Source organism: Bombina bombina, chromosome 6, assembly GCF_027579735.1.
Source record: "Bombina bombina isolate aBomBom1 chromosome 6, aBomBom1.pri, whole genome shotgun sequence".
Taxonomy (NCBI): Eukaryota; Metazoa; Chordata; class Amphibia; order Anura; family Bombinatoridae; genus Bombina; species Bombina bombina.
In genome coordinates, this window is record NC_069504.1 from 733,708,581 (window position 1) to 733,732,696 (window position 24,116).

The following is a 24,116-nucleotide window of genomic DNA, read 5'->3' on the forward strand; positions in this document are numbered from 1 at the left end:
TGTTTTATAACCTCTAAGTTTGCCTGTTTCTAAGCCCCCTGTAGGCCCCCCATTTCTCAGTGCTGTTTTCTTTCATGTAATTAGCAAGAGTCCATGAGCTAGTGACGTATGGAATATACATTCCTACCAGGAGGGGCAAAGTCTCCCAAACATCAAAATGCCTATAAATACACCCCTCACCACACCCACAATTCAGTTTTACAAACTTTGCCTCCCATGGAGGTGGTGAAGTAAGTTTGTGCTAGATTCTACTTTGATATGCGCTTCGCAGCAGGCTGGAGCCCGGTTTTCCTCTCAGAGTGCAGTGAATGTCAGAGGGATGTGAAGAGAGTATTGCCTATTTGAATTCAATGGTCTCCTTGTACGGGATCTATTTCATAGGTTCTCTGTTATCGGTCGTAGAGATTCATCTCTTACCTCCTTTTTCAGATCGACGATATACTCTTATATACCATTACCTCTACTGATTCTCGTTTCAGTACTGGTTTGGCTATCTACTATATGTAGATGAGTGTCCTGGGGTAAGTAAGTCTTATTTTTTGTGACACTCTAAGCTATGGTTGGGCACTTTATATGTAAAGTTCTAAATATATGTGTTTAAACTTATATTTGCCATGATTCAGGATAATCAGTATTCCTTCATTCAGACTGTCAGTTTCATTATTTGGGATAATGCATATGAATAAATATTTTTTTCTTACCTTGAAAATTTTCAATTGACTTTTTTCCCTGCGGGCTGTTAGGCCCGCGGGGGCAGAAAATGCTTCAATTTATTGCGTCATTCTTGGCGCGAACTTTTTTGGCGCAAAATGTTGTCATTTCCGGCGCCGTAGTTGTCGCCGGAAGTTTGTTCGTTGTTACGTCATTTTTTGACGCATGTGTGTTCAGACGTTTTTTTGCGGCAAAAAATTTGGGCGTCGGTTTCGGCGTCAGAGGATGTGGCGTCATACTTGGTGCCAAAAAATATGGGCGTTGTACTTGGCGCTAATAATGTGGCGGTCATACTTGGCGCCAAAAATGTGGGCGTCATTCTTGTTCCACTTTTTCTCACATTATTTAAGTCTCACTTTTTTGTTGCTTCTGGTTACTAGAGGCTTGTTTGTTTTGCATTTTTTCCCATTCCTGAAACTGTCATTTAAGGAATTTGATAATTTTGCTTTATATGTTGTTTTTTTCTATTACATATTGCAAGATTTTCCATAAACTGTTCCTGGATCAGAACATACTGAGGGATTCCTGTTGACTGAGATAAGTCCTACCAAAGCTAAGTTCATTTATTTTAAATGTTATGAATGTTTATCTTTAGCTATGGTTTGTAATAAGTTATCATGATAATCTTTTACATGCAGAATCCATTAGTATTTATGCTTTATATATTGCTATTCTTTTTACATTTTATTTACAAGATATACTTAGAAATTTATAAGAATTTTTTTCTGATTCTATTTTAAAGGCTTTGTCTGACATCCCGCCTTCTAATAAAATTTCTAGGTCTTTTTCAAATTTCTTTTAGTTGATGAAGTTTCAAATGACCAACAACATAATGAATTATCCTTCTCTGATGGTGCTTTTTTTCTCATTCAGAATTTTTCTTCATCAGATATTGACACTAACAAATCTACTTTTTTATTCTTTAATAGAGTACATTTGTTCCTTGTTCAAAAGGTGTTAGATTATTTAGGATATTGAAATATCTAGTTCTTTTGATTTTAAAGACTAGCTAACATTTAAATTCTGCTTGTTTATCTTCTGTAGTTTCTTCAGAGGGTTTTTTCCAGTTCCTGATACTAGGGAATGGAATAGGCTGAGAATTTTCTTTTAGTCCTTCTTTAAGGTTTTTAAATTGTATTCTTTGCAGTTAGTTTTCAGTTTTGAGGAAAGATTCCCCAAATTAATGGGGCTATCTCTACTTCTGCTAAATATACTATTATTCTTTTAGCAAATAGTATTTTATTTTTTTTCCTTCAGATGGTTGTATCTTATTTAAGGAAAATTGTTTTCAGGTACTTTTCTTAGACCTGTAATTTATTTGACTGATGTTGCAATTGCTTCATCTTTCTGGCTGGATACTTTAAGATCAAGTATCGGATTATGATTTGTTTAGCATTGTTAAAAGGACAAAATCTACTACTCATTTGAAGTTCAGATTTAGTGCTATTGCATTGTCTTGTTTTCTTGCATTTATTGATTGTGCAAGTTCAGTGTGTTGGCTGGTCCTTTAACTTATTTATTATGCTAATAATTTCATTTGTGTTGTCATTTTATTTAATATTTTCACAAATGAGGTTTAATCTATGTCTTTAGCTATTTGAGCTAGACTAACTTTGTGATTTCAATCTTGAAATGCTAATTTGATTTCTAAATCCATATTTCTTTTTTTCCAAGACAATCAATTATTTGGTTCATAATTGGATTGAATTCTTTAACTGTTACTATGGGCTTCAAGATTGAGTTCTATGACTAAACTTTAAGCTTATATTAGTTTTCTGTTCTTACTAGGAACGGAATCCTGAATTCTTTCCCAAGTAACATGTTTATAATTGGAAGTTTTTTTCTTCCTTCAATTAAGCCTTTTAAAAGTCAGCTCCCCAAATTTGCATGTAGGTGCGGTTCTTTTTCCAGCTTGGCTGGTAATGGGGCAGGTTAAGACTTTTTTGAAATTGTTTGGTTCTATTCGGTCCAAACTTCTTAGACTTTGGGTACAGAATAGGATTCAGAGTAAAACCATCTGTGAGAAGTCTTTTTTCTCTATCGTAATTCAGCTATTTCAGTAAGACTAACACTTTCCTGAAGTGTGTTCAGACCTATATGTTTTGGGTACTGGTGAAGCGCGGCTGGTCAACCTTGGAGCTCAGGCGCCGCTCAGACCTGGAGTCTTCTGGAGTATTTATTCCAGTTTCTTTTCTAGGAACTGGGTTTTGGGGTTTTATTCAATGACTATTCATTGTTCTAAAGATAGAAAATCTTTTTGAATTGTCATATAAATGTACCATCTTTTAGAATGGTGTTTATATGGTCTTGTCTGCCTTTTTTGGTCAGTGATGGCATATTTTGTTTACAATAGATACAATAAATGCATATCTTAATTTTCTGTTTTCATTCAGATTATTTCTATTTTCTGAGATTCTCTTTTTTTGTCAAGCATTACCAATTTGTTGCTTTTCCTTCTGGTCTAGCGACAGCTCTAAGAATCTTTTCAAGGTTCTCAGTGTTCCTAATTTGGACGGTATCGTGGTACTGGCTTAGTCTTTTTGTTCTGCGGAATCTCATACGATTCAACTTTGTTGTTTCTTCAAGACATGGTTAGAGGATCTTTTTATCAAAAGCTCCTTGATTTCTCACACAAGGGTCACCTTTTTTAGGTTTCCAGATAGATTGTGTCAATGTTTTTGTCTCTAACAAACAAGTGACAAGTTTATTGGGTTCCGTTTGTCGGAACCTTCAGTCTCTATTATTTCCTTCAGTTGCTATGTATGCATGGAAGTTTTCGGTTTCATGGCTGCAGCATTGGTTTCAATTCCCTTTGCTCATTTCATAGGAAACCTTTCCAGTTTTTTATGCTGAATAATGGTGCAGGGATTCTAGGATATCACTTTTTATATCTTTGAATCCTAATGTTTAACTATCTTTGATTCGGTGGTTAAGTTCACCATCATTTAGTTCTACAGGTCTCTTCGGTTCTTTCAACCTGGACCATGATCTCTACAGATGCGAGTCTTTTAGGTTGGGAGGCTGTCTGAGGATCTCTGTCAGCACAAGGGGTTTGGAAATCTCAGGAGGCGAGATTACCATTTGATATTTTGGAACTCCATGCATTCTCAGAGTTCTTCAGTTTGGGAAGAAGAGACGTTTTTTCAGACAGACAATGTCACAACTGTGGCGTATGTCAATCATCAGGGTAGGATTATCAGTCTTTAGGCTGTGACAGAAGTATCTCAGATATTTGCTTGGACTAAATCCAGCTCCTATCTAATTTCTGTGGTCTTTTTCCCAGGTATAGACAATTTGAAAGCGGATTATCTCTGTTAATCAAGCTTTACATCTGGGAGAATGGTCTCTTTACCCAGATATGTTTTTCAATTTTTCAGATGTGAGGGTTTCCATAAATAGATCTGATGGCATCTCATCTAAACAAGGAACTTCCCAGGGGCCTATTCAGGTCCTGGGATCCTCAGGTGGAAGTAGTATATGCATTATCACTTTCTTGGAATTTTCAATCTGCCTATATTTTTTCATCTTTGGTTCTTCTTTTTAGAGTGATTTTCTAAATCATCAGAGACCAATCATTGGTGTGGCTGGTGGCTTCAGCATGGCCACACAGGTTTTGGTATACGGTTCTTGTTCGGATGTCCAGTTGCCAATCTTGGTTACTTCCATTAAGGCCAGACCTTATATCTTAACATTCGTTTTTTTCATCAGAAATTCAAATTATTAATTTGATGGTGTGAAAATTTAACGCTTGGTACTTAGTCATAGAAGTTTCTCTGACTTAGTGTTTTATATTATGTTGCAGGCTCGTAAATCTGTGTCTAGTAGGATTTATTATCGAGTTTGGAAGATTTACATCTCATGATGCTCTTCTTATGAATTCTCTTGGCATTCTTTTAGAATTCCTAGGATTTTATAGTTTCTTCTTAAGGTTTTGTCTGCATGTTCCTTGAAGGACAAATCTCTGCTTTTTCTGTGCTGTTTCACAGTAAGAATTGCTAAATCTTTCTGATATTCATTGTTTTGTTCAGGCTTTGGTTCTTATCAAGCCTGTCATTAAGCCAATTTCTCCTCCTTGGAGTCTTAATTTGGTTCTGAAGGCTTTACAGGCTCTTCTGTTTGAGCATATGCTTTCTTTGGACATTAATTACTTTCATGGAAAGTATTGTTCTTTTTAGACATCTCTTCAGCTAGAACAGTTTTTTGAATTATCTGTTTTTTCTTGTGAATCTCCTTTTTCTGTTTTTTTCATCAGGATAAGGTGGTTTTTGCTGTCCTTATTTCAATTTTTACCTAAGTTGTGATTTCTAACAACATTAGTAGAGTAAATTATTGTCCCTTCCTTGTGTCCTAATCTTAAGAATTCTTTGGTAAGATTCTTATTTTCTTTGGTTGTGGTAAGAGTTTTGAAATATTATGTTGAAGCTACTCAGATTTCAGACAGACTTCTAGTCTATTTGTTATCTTTTTTGGTTTTAGGAAAGGTCAGAAGGCTTCTGCCTTTTCTTTGGCATCTTGGTTAAAGCTTTTGATTCATCATGCTTATTTGGAGTCGGGTTAATCTCCGCCTCTGAGGATTACGGCTCATTCTACTAGGTCAGTTTCTTCTTCCTGGACTTTTAAGAATGAAGCTTCTGTTGATCAGATTTGCAAAGCAATGACTTGGTCTTCTTTGCATACTTTTACTACCATTTTTTCTCTTCTTCAGAAGCAGTTTTTGGTAGAATAGTACTTCAGGCAGCTGTTTCAGTTTGATTCTTCTGCTTATAATTTCATTTTTTTTCATTATTAAGATTAAAACTTTATGATTTGGGTTGTGGATTAATTTTTCAGCGGAATTGGCTGTCTTTATTTTATCCCTCCCTCTCTAGTGACTCTTGCGTGGAAGTTCCACATCTTGGGTATCTGCTATCCCATACGTCACTAGCTCATGGACTCTTGCTAATTACATGAAAGAAAACATAATTTATGCAAGAACTTACCTGATAAATTCATTTCTTTCATATTAGCAAGAGTCCATGAGGCCCACCCTTTTTGTGGTGGTTATGATTTTTTTGTATAAAGCACAATTATTCCAATTCCTTATTTTTGATGCTTTCGCTCCTTTCTTATCACCCCACTTCTTGGCTATTCGTTAAACTGAATTGTGGGTGTGGTGAGGGGTGTATTTATAGGCATTTTGAGGTTTGGGAAACTTTGCCCCTCCTGGTAGGAATGTATATCCCATACGTCACTAGCTCATGGACTCTTGCTAATATGAAAGAAATGAATTTATCAGGTAAGTTCTTACATAAATTATGTTGGGTTTTTTTTTAGCGTTTTACAATCTTGCACTACAACCAGACAGTGCTAGTTTATGTGTGCCATATATATAACATTGTGCTCATTCCCATAAAGAATGATAACCAGTTCAGAAGAACCAGCACTAATTGGCTAAAATTCAAGATTATTAAAAAAAACTCAAAGAAAAAGTACTGAGACAAGGGGCAGTATGTAGAGACTTAGATACAGGCAATCATAGAGGTAAAAAGTATATCACTATAACAGTGAGGGTTATACAAAACGGGGAATGGGTAATAAAGGGATTATCTTTCTTTTTAAACAATAATAATTTTCATGTAGACTGTCCCTTTAAATGTGTGTGTAATACTTTAAAAAAGACATAATACCCATAATACCCATATGCTAAATTACTTGAAAGTTATGCAGCATAACTGTAAAAAGCCGATAAGAAAATATCACATGAACAATTCTGTGTAAAAAAGGAAGATATTTTACCGCAAAATATTAAAGGGACATGAAACTTTTTTCATGATTTAGGTCGAGAATACAGTTTTAAACAACATTCCAATGTACTTCTATTATCCAATTTGCTTAATTTTTCATGTATGATTTGTTGAAAACACATAGCAAAGCACATGGGTGAGCCTCCAATCAGCAGCTACTGAGTAAATTTAGATATGCTTTACAATAAAGAATATCAATAGAATGAAGGAAATTTGATAATAGAAGTAAATTGGAAAGTTGTTTAAAATCGCATACTCTTTCTGAATCATGAAAGAAAAAAATGTGGGTTTCATGTCTCTTTAACCCCTTAACGACCAAGGATGTGTCAGGCACGTCCTACAAAAAGTGTCAGTTAATGACCAAGGATGTGCCTGACACATCCTCTGGGGTGTCAAGTGGTGGAAGCGATCGTGATCGCTTCCATCCGCTTTCAAGGTATTGCAGTGATGCTTCGATATTGAGGCATCACTGCAATACCTTTTTGTACCCACCGATGCAGAGAGAGCCACTCTGTGGCCCTTTCTGCATCGGCAAGCGATGGTGCCGATCTTTAGTGGGAGCCATAGCAGGGAGGCGGGTGGGCAGCTCATCGCTGGTTGGTTCCGGTTCCTGTGTCCCTCAAGTGCGCGCAATTTTACCAAAGAGTGCGAGGGTGTGTGCGCACGCTACATTTATATTAGAATAAATGTATGGGAAGGAGGGAGAGGTAGGGGGAATAAGCTTTGAAAGGGATCTGGGAGGGGGGTAGGGAATTGAGGGGGGCAGCTACACTACAGAACATTTATTTTTCAGATAAAAAATAAATAAAAACACACTTTTTTAATGAAATTGGGTACAGGCAGACAGCTGCCAGTACCAAAGATGGTGGCATATAGGTAGAGGGCGCAGGGTTAGAGAGCTGTCTGGGGGGTTAGGGAGGTTAGGGGGGTGATTGACACCACCTGCTAGCGGCCGACAATTGTGGGGGAGGGAAGAGAGCTGTTTGAGAGGGGTCAGGGAGGGATCTGGGGGGGATGTATCAGGTGGGAGGCTGATCTTTACAAGCTACCTAATTAACCCCTTCACTGCTGGGCATAATTAAAGTGTGGTGCGCAGCAGCATTTAGCGGCCTTCTAATTACCAAAGAGCAACGCCAAAGCCATTTATGTCTGCTATTTCTGAACAAAGGGGATCCCAGAGAAGCATTTACAACCATTTGTGTCATAATTGTACAAGCTGTTTGTAAATAATTTCAGTGAGAAACCTAAAGTTTGTGAAAAAGTTGATTTTTTTTATTTGATCGCATTTGGCGGTAAAATGGTCACATGGAATATACCAAAATGGGCCTAGATCAATACTTTGGGTTGTCTACTAAAAATAATTATACATGTCAAGGGATTTTCAGGAATTCCTGACAGATATAAGTGTTACAATGTAGCTATAGCTAATTTTGAAGAAAAAAAAATGGTTTGGAAATAGCAAAGTGCTACATGTACTTATTGCCCTATAACTTGCAAAAAAAGCAAAGAACATGTAAACATTGGGTATTTTCTTCTTAAATGGGAAGAGTCCACAGCTGCATTAATTACTTTTGGGAATTCAGAACCTGGCCACCAGGAGGAGGCAAAGACACCCAAGCCAGAGGCTTAAATACCTCTTCCTCTTCCCACATCCCCCAGTCATTCTTTTTCTTTCGTCACAGGAGGTTGGCAGAGAAGTGTCGGAAGATTTTTATATAGCCTCTTATAGAGGGTAATACTCTTCGAGATGAGACTGGAGTTTTAAGTAATCCTGTCAGCCTCTCACTGAGAGCTTGGATGAATGTCAGAGTTCAGAGATGCAGGGAGACTCTTTCTGCGAAACCATCCCTACTCATATTAACAGTTTCGCTGCCTGCTTTAGTCTCTCAAGTCCATGTCAGAAGCGAGGCTACTATCTGTCACACTTGAAGGGCCGTGTTCCTGTTCTATGGCGTTGATTCCAGTAAGATTGTTTCATTTTACTTCAATGATGTGAAATTCCTTTATCTTTATAAGGAATCAAGGGTTAATTTCTCCTGAGGGGGGTGATTGAACAGGGGGGACTTTAAGCATGTTTGTTATGTGATTCTGTCTGCTAATGTGTAGTGTTACTTGGGCTCGTGGCTAGATCGGAACTTAACAGCCTTTTCTTGTCAGGCTGCGGAGCCCTCGTGGCCTTGACGCGCTTTTCTATGGCCTGTACGGTGCACCTTTTGACGAGGCCTGGTCACGCTTCTGTGCTTCATTTCTGTATTCCTGACTGCGTGGCAATGGAGAGACTCTGTTTCGCTAGCTGTCTGGGTCTTAGGAGGTGGTGAGTGCCCCAGCCATTGGGGGTGTAAGGTGCCATTTTTTATTTTTCTGTCCATAATTTCCATATACCAAGTTATGGAAAATTCTGACTTTTTGGAGACGGATGTCTCTGATTCAGATTCTACTTCTTGTGAGGATTATGAAATGGCCCAGGTAATCCATGCCCATCAGTTATGTTCCGAATGCCGCTCTAGTGTGCTCTCTTCTCCCGTTACAGGGAACTTAGAGTCCGCCGAGCCATCCGCCCCTGGGGATCCCATATCCTGTGCGGCGCGTCCCCTAGAACCTTCTTTGACTACGCAAGCAGGTGTCCCTAATGCCGTTACCCCTTCTCCGGAAGGCGACTTGTTTCCTCTAGAGGTTACGACACGGTTCCGCATGGCCATATCTATGGCACTGGCGCATTTACTTCTTCCAGAGGAGGTGTTGCTGAGATACTGTCCGTGTTATGCTAACCGGGGCTCGTCAGGCGTGGGATCACCTGGGTCAGATCAGCCATCTGGGGAAGCGGTCTCCTCTGAAGCTTCAGGAGCCCAACCCTCGGGGTCAGGATCGTCAGTTGCCCAGGCAGAGGTAAGTCTTGCTTTTTGTTATAGACTGGCGTGCCTTCATGTCCTGCTACGGCATGTTTTGGCGTTGCTGGAGGATGCCAGTACTAATAGGTTAAGGGATCCTTGGTCTTCTCTTCCAGACGACAAGCTGGGTTACATGTGTGGGGATGAGGTTAATCTCCTGGTCGTCTTCAGTTTTCCTTTCTTTTTTGGGTACCTTATTCCAGTTCTGAGCTGTGGAAGAATGGGGTCTCTGATTGGCTGGTCCCGTTGGTGTACCCATTCTTCTTGGGCGTTCACATGCAGGTGCTGCTCTTCTTTTATTTATTTTTTAAGAAGCTCAAGTTATGATTTCTCATGAAATATTTCTTCTCTGGAATTTGATACTAGCGATTTTGTGATTGCTTGGGCACTTCCGCGGAAGTCGCATGTTAAGGTGTTAGTACATTGTTATGTCTTTAAATCCTTTTATCAAGTCCTCGTGAGGGTCTCGAATTTCTGTGGCCTGGTTCAGTTTGGAGTACCCTATGTAGCAGGCTGGTCCTGATAGGGCGCTATTTATGTTCCTTACGGTCTACTTCATCCACGTGGTGCCAGTGTAACTGGCTGACCTGGCTGGGTGGTGAATTGTTCTCTCGAAAGAGGAGTTTGTTATCTTGGTGTCTCTTCAGATCGAATAATCTTTGCTTTTTGCTAAGAGTTTTGTGAAGTTAACCTTCCATGAGCTCCATACATTTGAGGCTCTGCCCTTGCAGTGCTAAAACATGGTAGAGGAAGCCTTTGTTTCTAAACATCAGGCTGGTTCTCGTTCTGCCTTTGGGTGGGGCATCAGGGGATTGTACTCAGTCCTCATTGTCCTGTTCCCCATGAGGCGGGGGTCCAGAGCGGATCCTACTAGGGATCAATCTGGGCGTTTTCCCTCGTCTTCTGCTTTGAGGTTCTCCGCTTGGAATCTGTCTTCCTTGATGACGATCTCTCTTCCTTCGGGTTGATGTTGATGGGCCTTTTTGTCCCCTCCCTTGTGGTTGGCTTCGGGTCATCTGTTTCTGGAAGTTAAAGCCTTTTGGTTATTCTATTTCCAGGGTCTCGTCTGCTCCCATATTTTTGGAAGATGTACAGGTTAGATTGTCTCCACTCTTTCCTGTGCCGTCCCTGCTTAGGGGTTTGTGGGTTTCTCCCACCAGGGGCTAGGAATATGTCAGAATGGCGAACCGGTCGAAGGCACCAGACTCAAGATCTATATCTTCTGTACAAGTGAGTTCAGATCCCACTTCTGATATACTCTTATACATGCTCCTTCCTCAATCCTTAAGCTGTAGGGGTGTCAAGGAAGGGGATCCTGAGGATCTTGGAGACTTTGGTTAGCTTCTCTACCCAGTTTTAAAGGGAGATGTGACGTAGTGGTTAGTTCCACAGCACCTGAAGCAGTAGGTTGTGGGCTTGATCCTAGGTGAGCTTCTGTTTCTCCTCTGTCTCGTGATTCTGGTGACAGCTAGCATTCCTAAGCAGAGTTTTCTCTTTTCTTATACATTACTTAGTCTTTGGACTTAGTGAACATTGTCCCTAGAGCCTCAAGGACTTCCAGAGTGGCTGCGTGGCTTCGCCATTGCCTATCACCCTTTAGGTTGGGAGTTGTATCGCTCTGTGGGTGTCCTAAGCTTTCTATGTATAGGACATTTAGTGAAAGATTCAGGGTCCAAGGTGTCTTGGATATGACTGTGATTGCATCGCCTCTGGTGCAAAGTCTACTCTGGATGGGGTAACCTAGTGGTTCCTCAGGGGTTATTAAATATTAAGCCACCTCTGACTTTTCCGGTGCCTGGGTTTGTTTGTCCGGTCTTTGATGACTGGAATTTTGTGGGTCTGTATCCAGATCCCTTAGGACTGTGTCGGGACGGCCCAGTTTCCCGGTTCCGGGACATCTTCTGGCCCTTCGGGCGTATTCTTCTCTCTTGCAGGGAGGTTTAGACTTCTTACTGGGCCGGCCTTCGTGGCCAGATGATTTTTCTTATGGCAATGTCCTTTTGAGTTTGTATACAGCTTATGCTTCAGCCCCGCTGTGGTAAGCATGATGGTTAGCTTAGTTGTCTAATGAGCGGTAGATTTGCAGTTTGAGATCAACTGCAGCCATTTGCACCTAGATTGTGTGCTAGCAAGCTGTTAAGTTCTGGCTTCGATTTCCCTCCCTTTGGGGGTGAATTTGATATCCCATAGTCTCCATCTGGTGCTTGGAGGTATTCTTTATTCCTCCATTTAGTGGGGTTGTTCCCCCTGCCTTGCGTGCGGGATGTCAGTGTGTAGGGATGGACTTCTGGTGCCATGCCTTTACTGTAGTACAGTGGAGGGTCTTCTTTGGGAGTGCCCTTCATCTTCAGGAAGGAGGCAGTGTCTGGGTTCTGGAACCCGAGCTCTTGGGGGGGGGGCTGAATCCCTCCCTTTTTTCCTTCCTGTAGTTCCTGAACAGCAGCTCTAGTAGCCTGATGGTTAGCTTAGCTGCCTAGCAAGCGGACGGTTTGCAGTTTGAAACCAGCTGCAGCTACTTGCACCTTGAAGGTGTGCTCGCAAGCTGTTTATGATCGGGGTTCTTTTAATCCCTAAGCCTTTTGGACATTATCGGTCTCTTGGGGCTGGGTCCCTTGCCGGAGCGAGAGTCAGGGATCTGTCTGATCTGTGGATCTTAGCCGTGTATTACAGTTATTGTGAACCTTCTTTACGGTGAGACTTCGTGGTGGATCCCTCCTCGGCAGGTAATTTTTTCTACTGGGTTCTGGGTTTGGGTCCTTCCTTTCCTCTTTTTTGGGAAGGTCCTGTCCTGCACTGTTTCGGAGTTCTTCTTCTGAAGAAGGTCCTGTGCGGTTGCATAGCTAGGTTGGCAACCTGTGGTCGCTAAGTCCTTATTTGTAGCAGGACGCCTATGGCTTGGAGGAGCATATTCAGATATCTTCGGTTGCTTTATTCTGGGTGCGAGTAAGCGCTCTGTGTAGGGGAGGGATTTTTCTTTCCTCCTTTTCAGTTCTCAGGACATTTCTTGGTCCTTGGTTTGAGGTGGAGGGGGCTTTACAAGTCCTCTCTTTGCTTTGCTGGGTCGACAGGTTCCTTTCATTGGTGTCCTGTTCCTCCTGGTTCACTCTCTTGGAGTTCATTTTCTTGGTCCTAGTACCTTTGGGTTGTGAGGGTCCTTCGGACTCATTTAGCTGAGTCTCTTTTCTTCCCCGCTGGGGGAATGTGGAAATTTCCCCTTTCTTTTGCTCAGGGGTGAGTTTATTTTGTGGGCTGCGTGCCTGCGGGACTTCGTCTCCTCAGAGGCGTTTGGCTCGGTCGAGTCTACTAGCCGGAGTGGTCTCTAGCAAGGGCCTTACTGGCTTTAACTGTTGGGCAGTTATCTCGGCCTTTCCGTTTTGTCCTTTGGCTTCTCGTAAAGCAGTTTTTTCTGTTGGGAGTTTTGGGTTAAGGCTGTGGTGCGCTCAGAAGGGGCTGCCTTTTGTACCTGCCTGTTTTGCATTCAGTGTCCTCTATAGCTTGGGTATTGTTTTCCCAAAAATAATGAATGCAGCTGTGGACTCTTCCCGTTTGAGGAAAAAAACTTAAATTATGCTTACCTGACAATTTTCTTTTCTTCTGACGGTAAAAGTCCACAGTTTGCCGCCTGTGTTGTATCATAAGGGGCGGACGTATTTTTTAATTCTTCTGGCACCTTTTTCACCCTAATATTTCTCCTACTGTACCTTGTTCCCTCAGCAGAATGACTGAAGGGAACAAGAGGGGGAGGTATTTAAGCCTTTGGCTGGGGTGTCTTTGCCTCTTCCTGGTGGCCAGGTTCTGAATTCCCAAAAGTAATGAATGCAGCTGTGGACTCTTCCCGTCAGAAGAAAATAAAATTATCAGGTAAGCATAATTTAAGTTTTCTAAACTCAGGAAAACATGTAGAAACTATTTAGCATGGGTGTTTTTTGGTGGTTGTAGATGCATAACAGATTTTGGGGGTCAAAGTTAGAAAAAGTGTGTTTTTTTCAATTTTTCTATCATATTTTAACATTTGTTTTATGGTAAATTATATGATATGATGAAAATAATGGTATCTTTAGAAAGTCCATTTAATGGTGAGAAAAACGGTATATAATATGTGTGGGTACAGTAAATGAGTAAGAGGAAAATTACAGCTAAACACAAACACAGCAGAAATGTAAAAAAAAGCCCTGGTCCCTAACGGTAAGAAAATTGAAAAATGGTCTGGTCACTAAGGGGTTAAGTGCTCTGTACACGGATATTCTTCAGCTACTGTCATCTGCATATTGAAAAACCTCCCAAAAAACAGCAGCCAATCAGCTTAATCAGTGCTGATGCCACACATTGCTTTACTATGATCTGATAAGATTTAATTCCTTTAACTGAATAGGGAAATAACATGACTGTGCCTGCACATGCCAGATGCACACTGATTGGCTGCTTAAAGTCCCTTTACAATGGGATGTGGTTACTTGAGGTTATCAAGTGCAAAACATAACTCACCACTAATATGAGGGATGATAGTGCTCCCTGCGCTATCCATTGAAAGTAAAGGGCACGCTACAAAATTGTTGACTGTGTTAAGATGCTATAGTGAATCTTTTTTACCGTTCAATTAATACCAGATTGTGCGCTATTATTGGAACAACCTACCCTGCACTTTTGATAGTGCTCCACTTGTAATCCAGACCAATGTTATTTTTTCCAAGTAAGAGAAGCCTTTAGGGAATATATTGTTTTCTTTGAAATATATTACATACTGCTTTGCCTATTTAGGATTGACATTACTTCCTGCTATATGTTCATACAATAACAGTTCTCTGTGTTTGTCTCTATTTGTACATTGTGCTGCACATCTGTACTAATAGTGTATTCCTTCTTTACAGACTCCCCTCACATTTCCTGGCAGTGTCACCTCATCCAGGGGGCCAAGTGTGCCAGGATCCCCCTCTGCTATCACTGTGAGTAATGCATATAATATTATCACAACATGCATGAGTGTAAAACATTTTTAAATCCCTTTCTAGATGCACCAAAGTAAAACTAAAATTGTAATGTTCCTTTAAATATTTGATTTCCAAAGGGACATGAAAAGCTTTGCTTTACTTATTCCTCCACTTCCATAGACTTTTCTTTCATGATTCAGATAGAACATGTGATTTTAATCAACTTTCCAATTTACTTCTATTATCTAATTTGCTTTGTTCTCTTGGTATCCTTCAGTGAAAAGAATACCTAGGTAGGCTCAGAAGCAGAAATCCATTACTGGGAGGTATCTGCTGATGGGTGACTGCTCATATATGTCTCTTGTTATTGTCTCACCCGATGTATTCAGTTAACTCCCAGTAGTGCCTTGCTGCTCCTTTAACAAAGGATACCAAGAGAACCAAGTTAACCTGATAACAGAAGTAAACTGGAAAGTTGTTTAAAATGATATGATCTATCTAAATCCTGAAAGAAACAGGTTGGGTTTCAAGTTCTTCTCTTCTAAACATCTAGCCACCACTGTGTCTCTTAAAGGGACATTCAAGGGACATAAAACAAGTTGGGATAGAGACAAAATATAATATGTACTTAAAATTACTTTATCTGTAAATTTATACTGCAGTGCCTCACCATTAACCCTTTCTTTGAAGTTTCTGAATTGTAAAGCTCTAACTCCCCCACACAATTCCTTTTATGGCTGTATCTATATCTATTGTTGCTTTGGTAGAATACAAAAATGCATAGGGATTATCTGCCGGAGTATGCCTAGAAGCTGTGAACTCAGTTGAAATGCAATGCCTGTGTCTAAACACTGAAAAGGGGGGTGGAGCACAGTGCTCCAGACAGCTTAGCTATTTAAATATTTTTGCTTATTTTTGAAAATTATTTTAAAATACTTACCAACAATGTTTTTAAAAAAATGTATGCAAACGATTTTTACTTAATTATCCCTTTTAGCATATGCACAGATCTCAACATGTTTTATGGCACTTTAAACACTTTTAGATGGTAATATACAATTTTAAATTGTATATATATAGAAAAACTCTACAATATACTTTAATTATTTATTTTGTAATTCCATTCTGAAATTGTGAGATTTTCAGTTCCTGTTAGAAATGAAAATGCAGAACACTGTTATATTCCACACAGCCATTGGCTGAACACAGCAGAGAAGGTAACCTAAGTTACAACATGGCAGCTTCCATTGTTTTATAGACACTAAAACTTTACACTTATTTTCTTCTTAAACGGGGAGAGTCCATTCATTTGCATTCATTACTTTTGGGAATTCAGAACCTGGCCACCAGGAAAAGACACCCCAGTCAAAGGCTTAAATACCTCCCCCACTTCCCTCATCCCCCAGTCATTCTTTGCCTTTCGTCACAGGAGGTTGGCAGAGAAGTGTCGGAAGATTAAAGATAGTCTCTTATGGAGGGTAGTACTCTTTGAAATGGGACTGGAGTTTTAAGTAATCCCGTCAGCCTCTCAGTGAGAGCATGGATGAAGGTTAGAGTCCGGAGATGCAGGGAGAGTCTTTCTGCGAAACCATCCTGGCTCATGTTAACAGCTCCTTAGCAATCAGCGTTGATGAGTTTTGCTGCCTGCTTTCTTCACTCAAGTCCATGTCAGAAGTGAGTCTACTATCTGTCACACTTGAAGGGACGTGTTCCTGTTCCACAGCGTAGATTCCGGTAAGGTTTATTTAATTTTACTTTGATGTGTGAGTGTAATGTGAACAAAGAAGTCAGGGTCTCAGTGGGACTCCTTTATCTTTATGGAATCAAGGGTTAATATCTCCTGAGGGGGAATATTGAAAAGGGGGGGACTTTAATCATGGCCTGGAAGTGCAGGCGTGGGATCGTCTGGGTCAGATCAGCCATCTGGGGAAGCTGTTGTGGGGAAGCTGTTGCTTCTGAAACTTCAGGGGCCATATCCTCGGGGTCGTCAGTTGCCCCGGCGGAGGTAAGTTTTGCTGTTCGTTATAGACTGGCGCGCCTTCGTGTCCTACTGCGAAATGTTTTGGCGGTGCTGGAGAATCCCAATCCTAATGGGTTGAGGGATCCTCGGTCTGCTGTACCAGACGGAAAGCTAGGTTAGACGTGGGGGGATAAAGTTAATCTCCTTGTCATTGCCAATTTATTTTCTTTTGTGGTATCTTATTCCAGTCCTGAGCTTCGGGAGAATGGGGTCTCTGATTGGCTGGTCCTGTTAGTGTACCCATTCTTCTTGGGCGTTCACCTGTGGGTGCTGCCCTCTTTTTCTTTGATCCGGTAGGATGGTTTTGTTTCTTTTCGAGAAGCTCATGTCTGTTATAATTTTTCCAGTGGGAAATATTTATTTTCTGGAATTTGATACTAGCGATTTTGTGGTCGCTTGAGCACTTCCGTGAAGTGGCATGTTAAGGTGTTAGTACATTGTTATGTCTAAAGTTCCATTTGTCAATTTCTGTTGGGGTTTCAATTTTTCTGTGGCCTGGATCAGTTCTGAATGCCCTATATAGCAGGCTGGTCCTGGTCGGGCACTATTTTCTGGTCCTTTAGGCCTATATCACCCACGTGGTGCCGGTATATCTGGCTGTCCTGGTTGGATGGTGAGTTGCTCACTTATTGTTACTTGTTATACTCTAGTTCTTTTCGGATCAAATAAAGCTTTCGCCTTTACTAAAGATTTCCGTGGAGAAGGTCATCCATGAGTTGTCACAAAATACTTGCCCCTTGCGGGCTAAGTCATGGAGAGGAGGCCTTTTGTTCTTAGATGTCAGGCTGGTTCTCGCTTCTTCTTTCGGGTGGAGCAATTGTGCTCAGTCCTCATTGTACTGTTCCTGATTGGTGACGGGGTTCCTGAAGAGGATCCTGCTAAAGATTTCTCTGTTGGTTCCGGAGGTCCTTGGCCTTGGAGCTAGGGTTTTCCATTCCAAATGGGACTGGAGGTTTAGATGGTCCTTCAACATCTGGGGTACCAGGTTGGAGCGATTTTTATCTCCTTTATGGTATTTCTTATCGGATGTATTTTTTGAGGCCTTGCTGACAGAACTCTTCCTTAAGGGGTCGAGATGTCTTAGGCTTCTTTTTTCCCCTCTTGGGGCTGGTTGGGGGATCATCTGTTCGGGAAGTTCGGGCATTTACAGCCTATTTCTTCCTCCTACTGTTCTCGTCTGCTCCCATGTGTTGGGGCTCTGGAGAATGCGTTTATCTCCGTTTTTTCCTTGAGCTGCTCTTTCTAAGAGGTCTCGGTTTTATCTGTCGCTCGTCAGGAATTGTGAGGCTTGTCCATTTTTAATTCCTTGAGCTGTGGGGGTTTCCAGGAGGTGATCCTGAAGGGAGTGTCTGGAGACTATTTTATCTTCTCAAGCTGGATTTTCCAGTTTTGAGATCTTACTTTGGGGTGTTGTCCCTAGAGCCTTTAGGAGATATGCTCTCTGCCTCTGGGATGCCTTGCGAACGTCCAGTGTCCAAGGACCTTTGGACCACCTTGGGTACAGGTTCTCCGTATGAGGTATCCCTATGGTTCCTCAGGAGTTATTACCTTGTTGCCGGCTCCGGTTTCCGGATGTCCTGTTTTCCGGACATGGTCTTGTCTTGGATATCTGACCGCATCTCTTAGATGGTTCTTGGGTGGTTCTGTCTTTCCCGTTCTGAGAATTTCCTGCCCTTTAAGGGGGGTTTGTTTTTCTCTTATTGGAGGCTTGGAAATAGCCTGAGGGGTAGTTTAGCTGCTTAGCAAGCGGGAGATTGTAGTCGCAATCTGTTGCAGTACTTTGCACCTTAAAAGAGGCTCGATAGCTGTTTGTTTTCTACTGGGCCGGCTGTTGCAGCCAGTAATTGTGCTGTCACTGTTGGTTCAGTGTAGTTTCTCTTTTGCCTGGGAGTGTCCCTTCTTGTAGGTTAAGGATCTGTGTCTGGGTCCTGGAACCTGAGCTCGTCTTATGTTCTGTCATAGCTTAGTGGTTAGCATGCCAGTCTTGGTACACTTTAATTTAGTTACCCTCCTTTTTCCTTACTAAGGATTTGGGTGGTCTGGGGAATAGTTTATTTCCCTGCTTTCGAACATTACCAGTCACTTTGGTGCTGAGTCAGTTGCCTCTGAGAGGGAGTCAGAGGTCTGTCTGTTTGATTGAGCCTGGACCGCGTATCTTACTTAGATCTTGTGATCCTTCCTTAACTGGGAGGCTTCACAGTGTTTCCTTACTCAGCAAGGGGCTTTCTCTACGGGTTTTAGATGCTCTCCTAGTTCCTTGTTTTTCCTGGGAGGTAGTGGGTTTCTGCACTCCTTCTGAATTTTTCCTCTGTGGTCGTCCTGGTGCAGTTCCTAGCTTGGTTGGCTAGTGTTAACGGCTGGAGTCTGCTAGACTTCTGTTGCAGGGGGAAGCCTGTGGCTTCACCTGGAGCATGATAATATTTATGGTGCTATTTCTCTTGCAAGGTGTATCCAGTCCACGGATTCATCCTTTACTTGTGGGATATTCTCATTCCCTACAGGAAGTAGCAAAGAGAGCACACAGCAAAGCTGTCCATATAGCTCCCCCTCTAGCTCCACCCCCAGTCATTCTCTTTGCTGGCTCTAAGCACTAGGGTCTCTCTCGGGAGTGTAAAGTGAATACCCGGAGGTATTTGCCCAGCTGACTCAGCTATGGGGCACCCCAGAGTTGGATCTGATGGCGTCCCGTCAGAACACCAAACTTCCTCTCTACGGGTCCAGGTCCCGGGATCCCAAGGCGGTATTGATAGATGCTCTAGCAGCGCCTTGGTCCTTCAATCTGGCTTATGTTTTTCCACCGTTTCCTCTCCTCCCGCGTCTGGTTGCCAGAATCAAGCAGGAGAAGGCTTCGGTGAGTCTGATAGCGCCTGCGTGGCCACGCAGGACTTGGTATGCAGACCTAGTGGACATGTCATCTGTCCCACCATGGACACTGCCAATGAGGCAGGATCTTCTAATACAGGGTCCGTTCAAGCATCCAAATTTAGTTTCTCTACGTCTGACTGCTTGGAGATTGAACGCTTAATTCTATCAAAGCTTGGGTTCTCTGAGTCAGTTATAGATACTCTGATTCAGGCTAGAAAGCCTGTCACCAGGAAAATCTACCATAAGATATGGCGGAAATATCTTTGTTGGTGTGAATCCAAGGGTTACTCATGGAGTAAGATTAGGATTCCCAGGATATTGTCCTTTCTCCAAGAAGGACTGGAGAAAGGATTGTCAGCTAGTTCCTTAAAAGGACAAATATCTGCTTTGTTTATCCTGTTACACAAGCGTCTGGCAGAGGTATCAGACGTTCAAGCGTTTGCTCAGGCTTTAGTCAGAATCAAGCCTGTCTATAAACCTGTGGCTCCGCCATGGAGTTTGAATCTAGTTCTTTCAGTTCTTCAAGGGGTTCCGTTTGAACCTTTACATTCCATAGACATTAAGTTGTTATCTTGGAAAGTTTTGTTTTTGATAGCTATCTCTTCTGCTCGAAGAGTTTCAGAATTATCTGCCTTACAGTGTGATTCACCTTACCTGATGTTCCACGCAGATAAGGTAGTTTTGTGTACCAAGCCTGGTTTTCTTCCTAAAGTTGTTTCTAACAAGAATATTAACCAGGAAATAGTTGTTCCTTCTCTGTGTCCTAATCCATCTTCGAAGAAGGAACGTCTATTACACAATCTTGATGTAGTTCGTGCTTTAAAGTTCTATTTACAAGCAACTAAGGATTTCAGACAAACATCTTCCTTGTTTGTTATTTATTCTGGTAAGAGGAGAGGTCAGAAAGATACTGCTACCTCTCTTTCCTTTTGGCTGAAAAGCATCATCCGTTTGGCCTATGAGACTACTGGCCAGCAGCCTCCTGAAAGAATTACTGCTCATTCTACCAGAGCAGTGGCTTCCACATGGGCTTTCAAAAATGAGGCTTCTGTTGAACAGATTTGTAAGGCAGCGACTTGGTCTTCACTGCATACTTTTGCCAAATTTTACAAATTCGATACTTTTGCTTCTTCGGAGGCTATTTTTGGGAGAAAGGTTTTGCAAGCAGTGGTGCCTTCCGTTTAAGGTACCTGTCTTGTTCCCTCCCTTCATCCGTGTCCTAAAGCTTTGGTATTGGTATCCCACAAGTAAAGGATGAATCCGTGGACTGGATACACCTTGCAAGAGAAAACAGAATTTATGCTTACCCGATAAATTACTTTCTCTTGCGGTGTATCCAGTCCACTGCCCGCCCTGGCATTTAAGTCAGGTAAAAAATGTTTTGTTTAAACTACAGTCACTACTGCACCCTATGGTTTCTCCTTTTTCTTCCTAACCTTTGGTCGAATGACTGGGGGGGTGGAGCTAGAGGGGGAGCTATATGGACAGCTTTGCTGTGTGCTCTCTTTGCTACTTCCTGTAGGGAATGAGAATATCCCACAAGTAAAGGATGAATCCGTGGACTGGATACACCGCAAGAGAAAGTAATTTATCAGGTAAGCATAAATTCTGTTTTTTAGGGGGTTCTCTTTCATAGTGCGGATTGCACGCTGTGTGAGGGTTGGGGTCTACCTTGTCTCTCTAGGTCTCCAGGGTTGGGACGTTACATGGTCCCTTGGACTTCCATTCGGATTGGGGTAGGGCCTTGCTGCTTTTAACTGTTAAGCAGTTACCTGGTCCTTTCAGGTTTTCTCCTTCTGTTTCTGGTGAAGCAGTTGTTTTTTTGTCAGGTGTTTGGGTAATTTCAGGCTGTGGTGCCTTCCGAATGGGCCGCCTTATCTACCCACCCTTTTTTTGCATTCAGTGTCCTCTATAGCTTGTGTATTGTTTTCCCAAAAGTAATGAATGCAGCTGTGAACTCTCCCCGTCAGAAGAAAATAAAATAATCAGGTAAGCATAATTTAAGTTTTTGTCAATATTTAAACAGCTAATAAAACTTTAATAAATACGTCAACGTGTTATTCTCAGACTAATCTTTTCTTTGAATGCATCATTCTATTTAGCATTTATTTAGTATTTAATGTCCCTTTAAAGGCACGTTGCTAAAAAAGAAAAAATGTTACCCAAATAAAAGAGAAAGAAATTTTACAAATGTTGAAAACTCTTTTGTGCATGAAAACCAAAAAAATAAAAATGAAAACTGAAACTAACACTAAATGCATGATGCGGTATCCGGATAAAAGGGACAACTATCCTGCCTGAGTTATTAGCAGACAGGGAAAAGCACCCATAAGACTGACTGGGAAGAGGTGATTTATATCCACACAAAAAGATCCAGTTAGGGAAAAAATAATTATAGAGTACAATGCGTCTTTCCTAAATGCGTGTTGAATATTATTACAATAAAGGGACATAAACGTTTTTCTTTCATGACTTAGATAGAGCATAACATTTTAAACAGCGTTCCAATTTACTTCTATTATCAAATGTTCTTTGTTTTCTTTCTGTTGAAAAGCACGGACGCAAGCTCAGGAGTGTGCACGTGTCTGGCAGTTTTGCGATAATGTTATACATTAGCAAGAGGACTAGTGCAGCCCTATTTTCCTATGATGTAGTGCTTCAGGCATGTGCAAGCTACCTACCCAGGTATCTCTTCAACAAAGAATAACATGAGAACAAAGCAAATTTGATAATAGAAGTAAATTGGAAACTTTTTTTTAAAAACATTGTATTCTCTATCTGAATAATGAGACATTTTTTAGGTTTCATGTCCCTTTAATTATTTCTTTACCAAGAAGCTGTACTGCAACTTACACAGTTTGAGCTTTATAAATAGATATATATACACCTTTCTATTCAGGCCCGTATGGACAACCATGTGATGGGGTATAAAGATCTGGCTGCCCTGCCTCGTGACAAGGCCATACTGGATATAGAACGTCCAGATTTGATGATTTATGAACCTCATTTCACTTACTCTGCCCTGGAGCACACAGAAACACTGAGAAGCAGAGAGGTAAGGGATACCCAATGAGGGAATTGAATACATTTTTTTTCTCTTTTTGTAACTATTTTTCTTCCTAAAGGGAAAGAGTCCACAGCTGCATTCATTAATTTTGGGAAATAAGAACCTGGCCACCAGGAGGAAGCAAAGATACCCCAGCCAAAGGCTTAAATACTCCTCCCACTCCCCTCATCCCCCAGTCATTCTTTGCCTTTCGTCCCAGGAGGTTGGCAGAGAAGTGTTAGAAGTTGTTTTGTCTCTTATGGAGGGTAGTACTCTTCGACATGGGACTGGAGTTTTAAGTAGTCCTGTCAGTCTCTCAGTGAGAGCTTGGATGAAAGTTAGAGTCCAGAGATGCAGGGAGAGTCTTTCTGCGAAACCATCCCGACTCATATTAACAGCTCCATAAGCAATCAGCGCTGTCGAACTTCGCTTCGCTGCCTGCTTTTTTCTCAAGTCCATGACGGAGGCGCTGCTACTATTCGTCACACTTGAAGGGCCGTGTTCCTGTTCCACGGCGTAGATTCCGGTAAGATTTTTTCATTTTACTTCATCAGAATGTATTGTAACTTATTAACGTTTCTTGCGGGACTTAAGTACTGTACTATCTTGTGGGACTTATTAAGTACATTTATGGGGCCTCAGTGAGGCTCCTTTGAAATCTTGGAATCGAGGGTTAATATCTCCCGAGGGGGATTATTGAACAGGGTTTTTTTTAATCATGTTTGTTATGTGATTCAATCTGCTTATGTGTAGTGTTAACTGGGCTCTTGGCTTAGAACATAAAGGCCTTTGGAAGTGACGCAACCTTATGGTTGGGCGCGCCTTTTTTTGTACTGTACAGTTCGCCTTGTGACTGGACGTGTTTACGTTCTGGTCTTCCATTTCCACATTCCTGACCGTGTGGCGACTGAAAAATTAGAGTCTGCTTGTGTCTGGTTCTAGGAGGTGGTGACTGCCCCAGCCATTGTGGGTGTGAGGTGCCGTTTATGTTTTTTCTTAGTCTATATTAGTATATTCTCTACAGTGGCGTCACTAGGGTTGGTGTCACCCGGTGCGGTAAGTCATGGTGTCACCCCCCCCCCCCAGAAAGCAGACACACACAAAAACACAGGCAAACACTCAGACACACTTAAAAACATACTCAGATGCACACACAAACACTCGGAAACACACTCAGACACACACACAAAAACACACACACAAAAACACAGACACACAAAAACTCAGACACACACATACAAAATATGTAAACTGCACTGCATTAATTATGAAGCTCATGCCTACAGCTGCTCCCTGGCTCAGCAGAACATCAAATGAAAGATAAACAGAGCACTGAAGAAAAGGTTTAGGCGCGCAAACTATGAAAATTCGGCTCTCTGACTCTGTTTCAAGTCTGTCAGTGCACAATCCTGGGCCGCGTGTCACAGAGCAGTGAGCACAGATAGGCAGGCAGGTTTAGGCTAGCAGCGCAACTTTTCAAGTCCCACGGCACACCCACAACATTCATAGTGAAATTGGGCAGGGGAGGAGCAAAGTACAAACAAGCAAAAGCAGCCGGGAAAACTATTTGTTGAAATTGCAGCACTGGCTCAAGGGGCAAAAAAATAGTGTGTCCACAACTTCCCCAGTCCCACTAATGTTCACAAATGCCAGCCTCTAATAAAATAATCTATGCATATCAACATTGTATTTCTTTGAATTTCAATAAAATGTAAAAAAAAAATAAATAATAATATTATTTTTTTTTTGGTGTCACCCCCTGGAGGGTGTCACCCAGGTGCGGCCCGCACCCCCCTAGTGACGCCACTGATTCTCTATCTAGTTATGGAGGATTCTGATGCTGAGACTGTTCAAATTTCAGATTCTTCAACTTGT

General features: G+C 41.6%; 1 protein-coding gene and 1 non-coding gene across 3 annotated transcripts in view; both read left to right on the top strand.

Moving 5' to 3' along the window:
* The window catches only part of DMTN (dematin actin binding protein), a 168,259-nt gene that overhangs the window by 33,174 nt on the left and 110,969 nt on the right, over nt 1-24,116 (top strand). For both annotated transcript variants that reach the window (XR_008402885.1, XM_053717953.1), the window contains exons 4-5: nt 14,251-14,325; nt 22,095-22,250. Coding sequence is in view for 1 of the 2 variants with exons in the window: in XM_053717953.1 (XP_053573928.1) it covers nt 14,251-14,325; nt 22,095-22,250 (231 nt within the window). In the remaining variant the exon portion in view is untranslated. The remainder of the gene's footprint in view (nt 1-14,250; nt 14,326-22,094; nt 22,251-24,116) is intronic.
* On the top strand, nt 16,972-17,085 carry LOC128665330 (U5 spliceosomal RNA). The gene has a single exon (XR_008403090.1). It is a non-coding gene; the product is annotated as a U5 spliceosomal RNA (small nuclear RNA).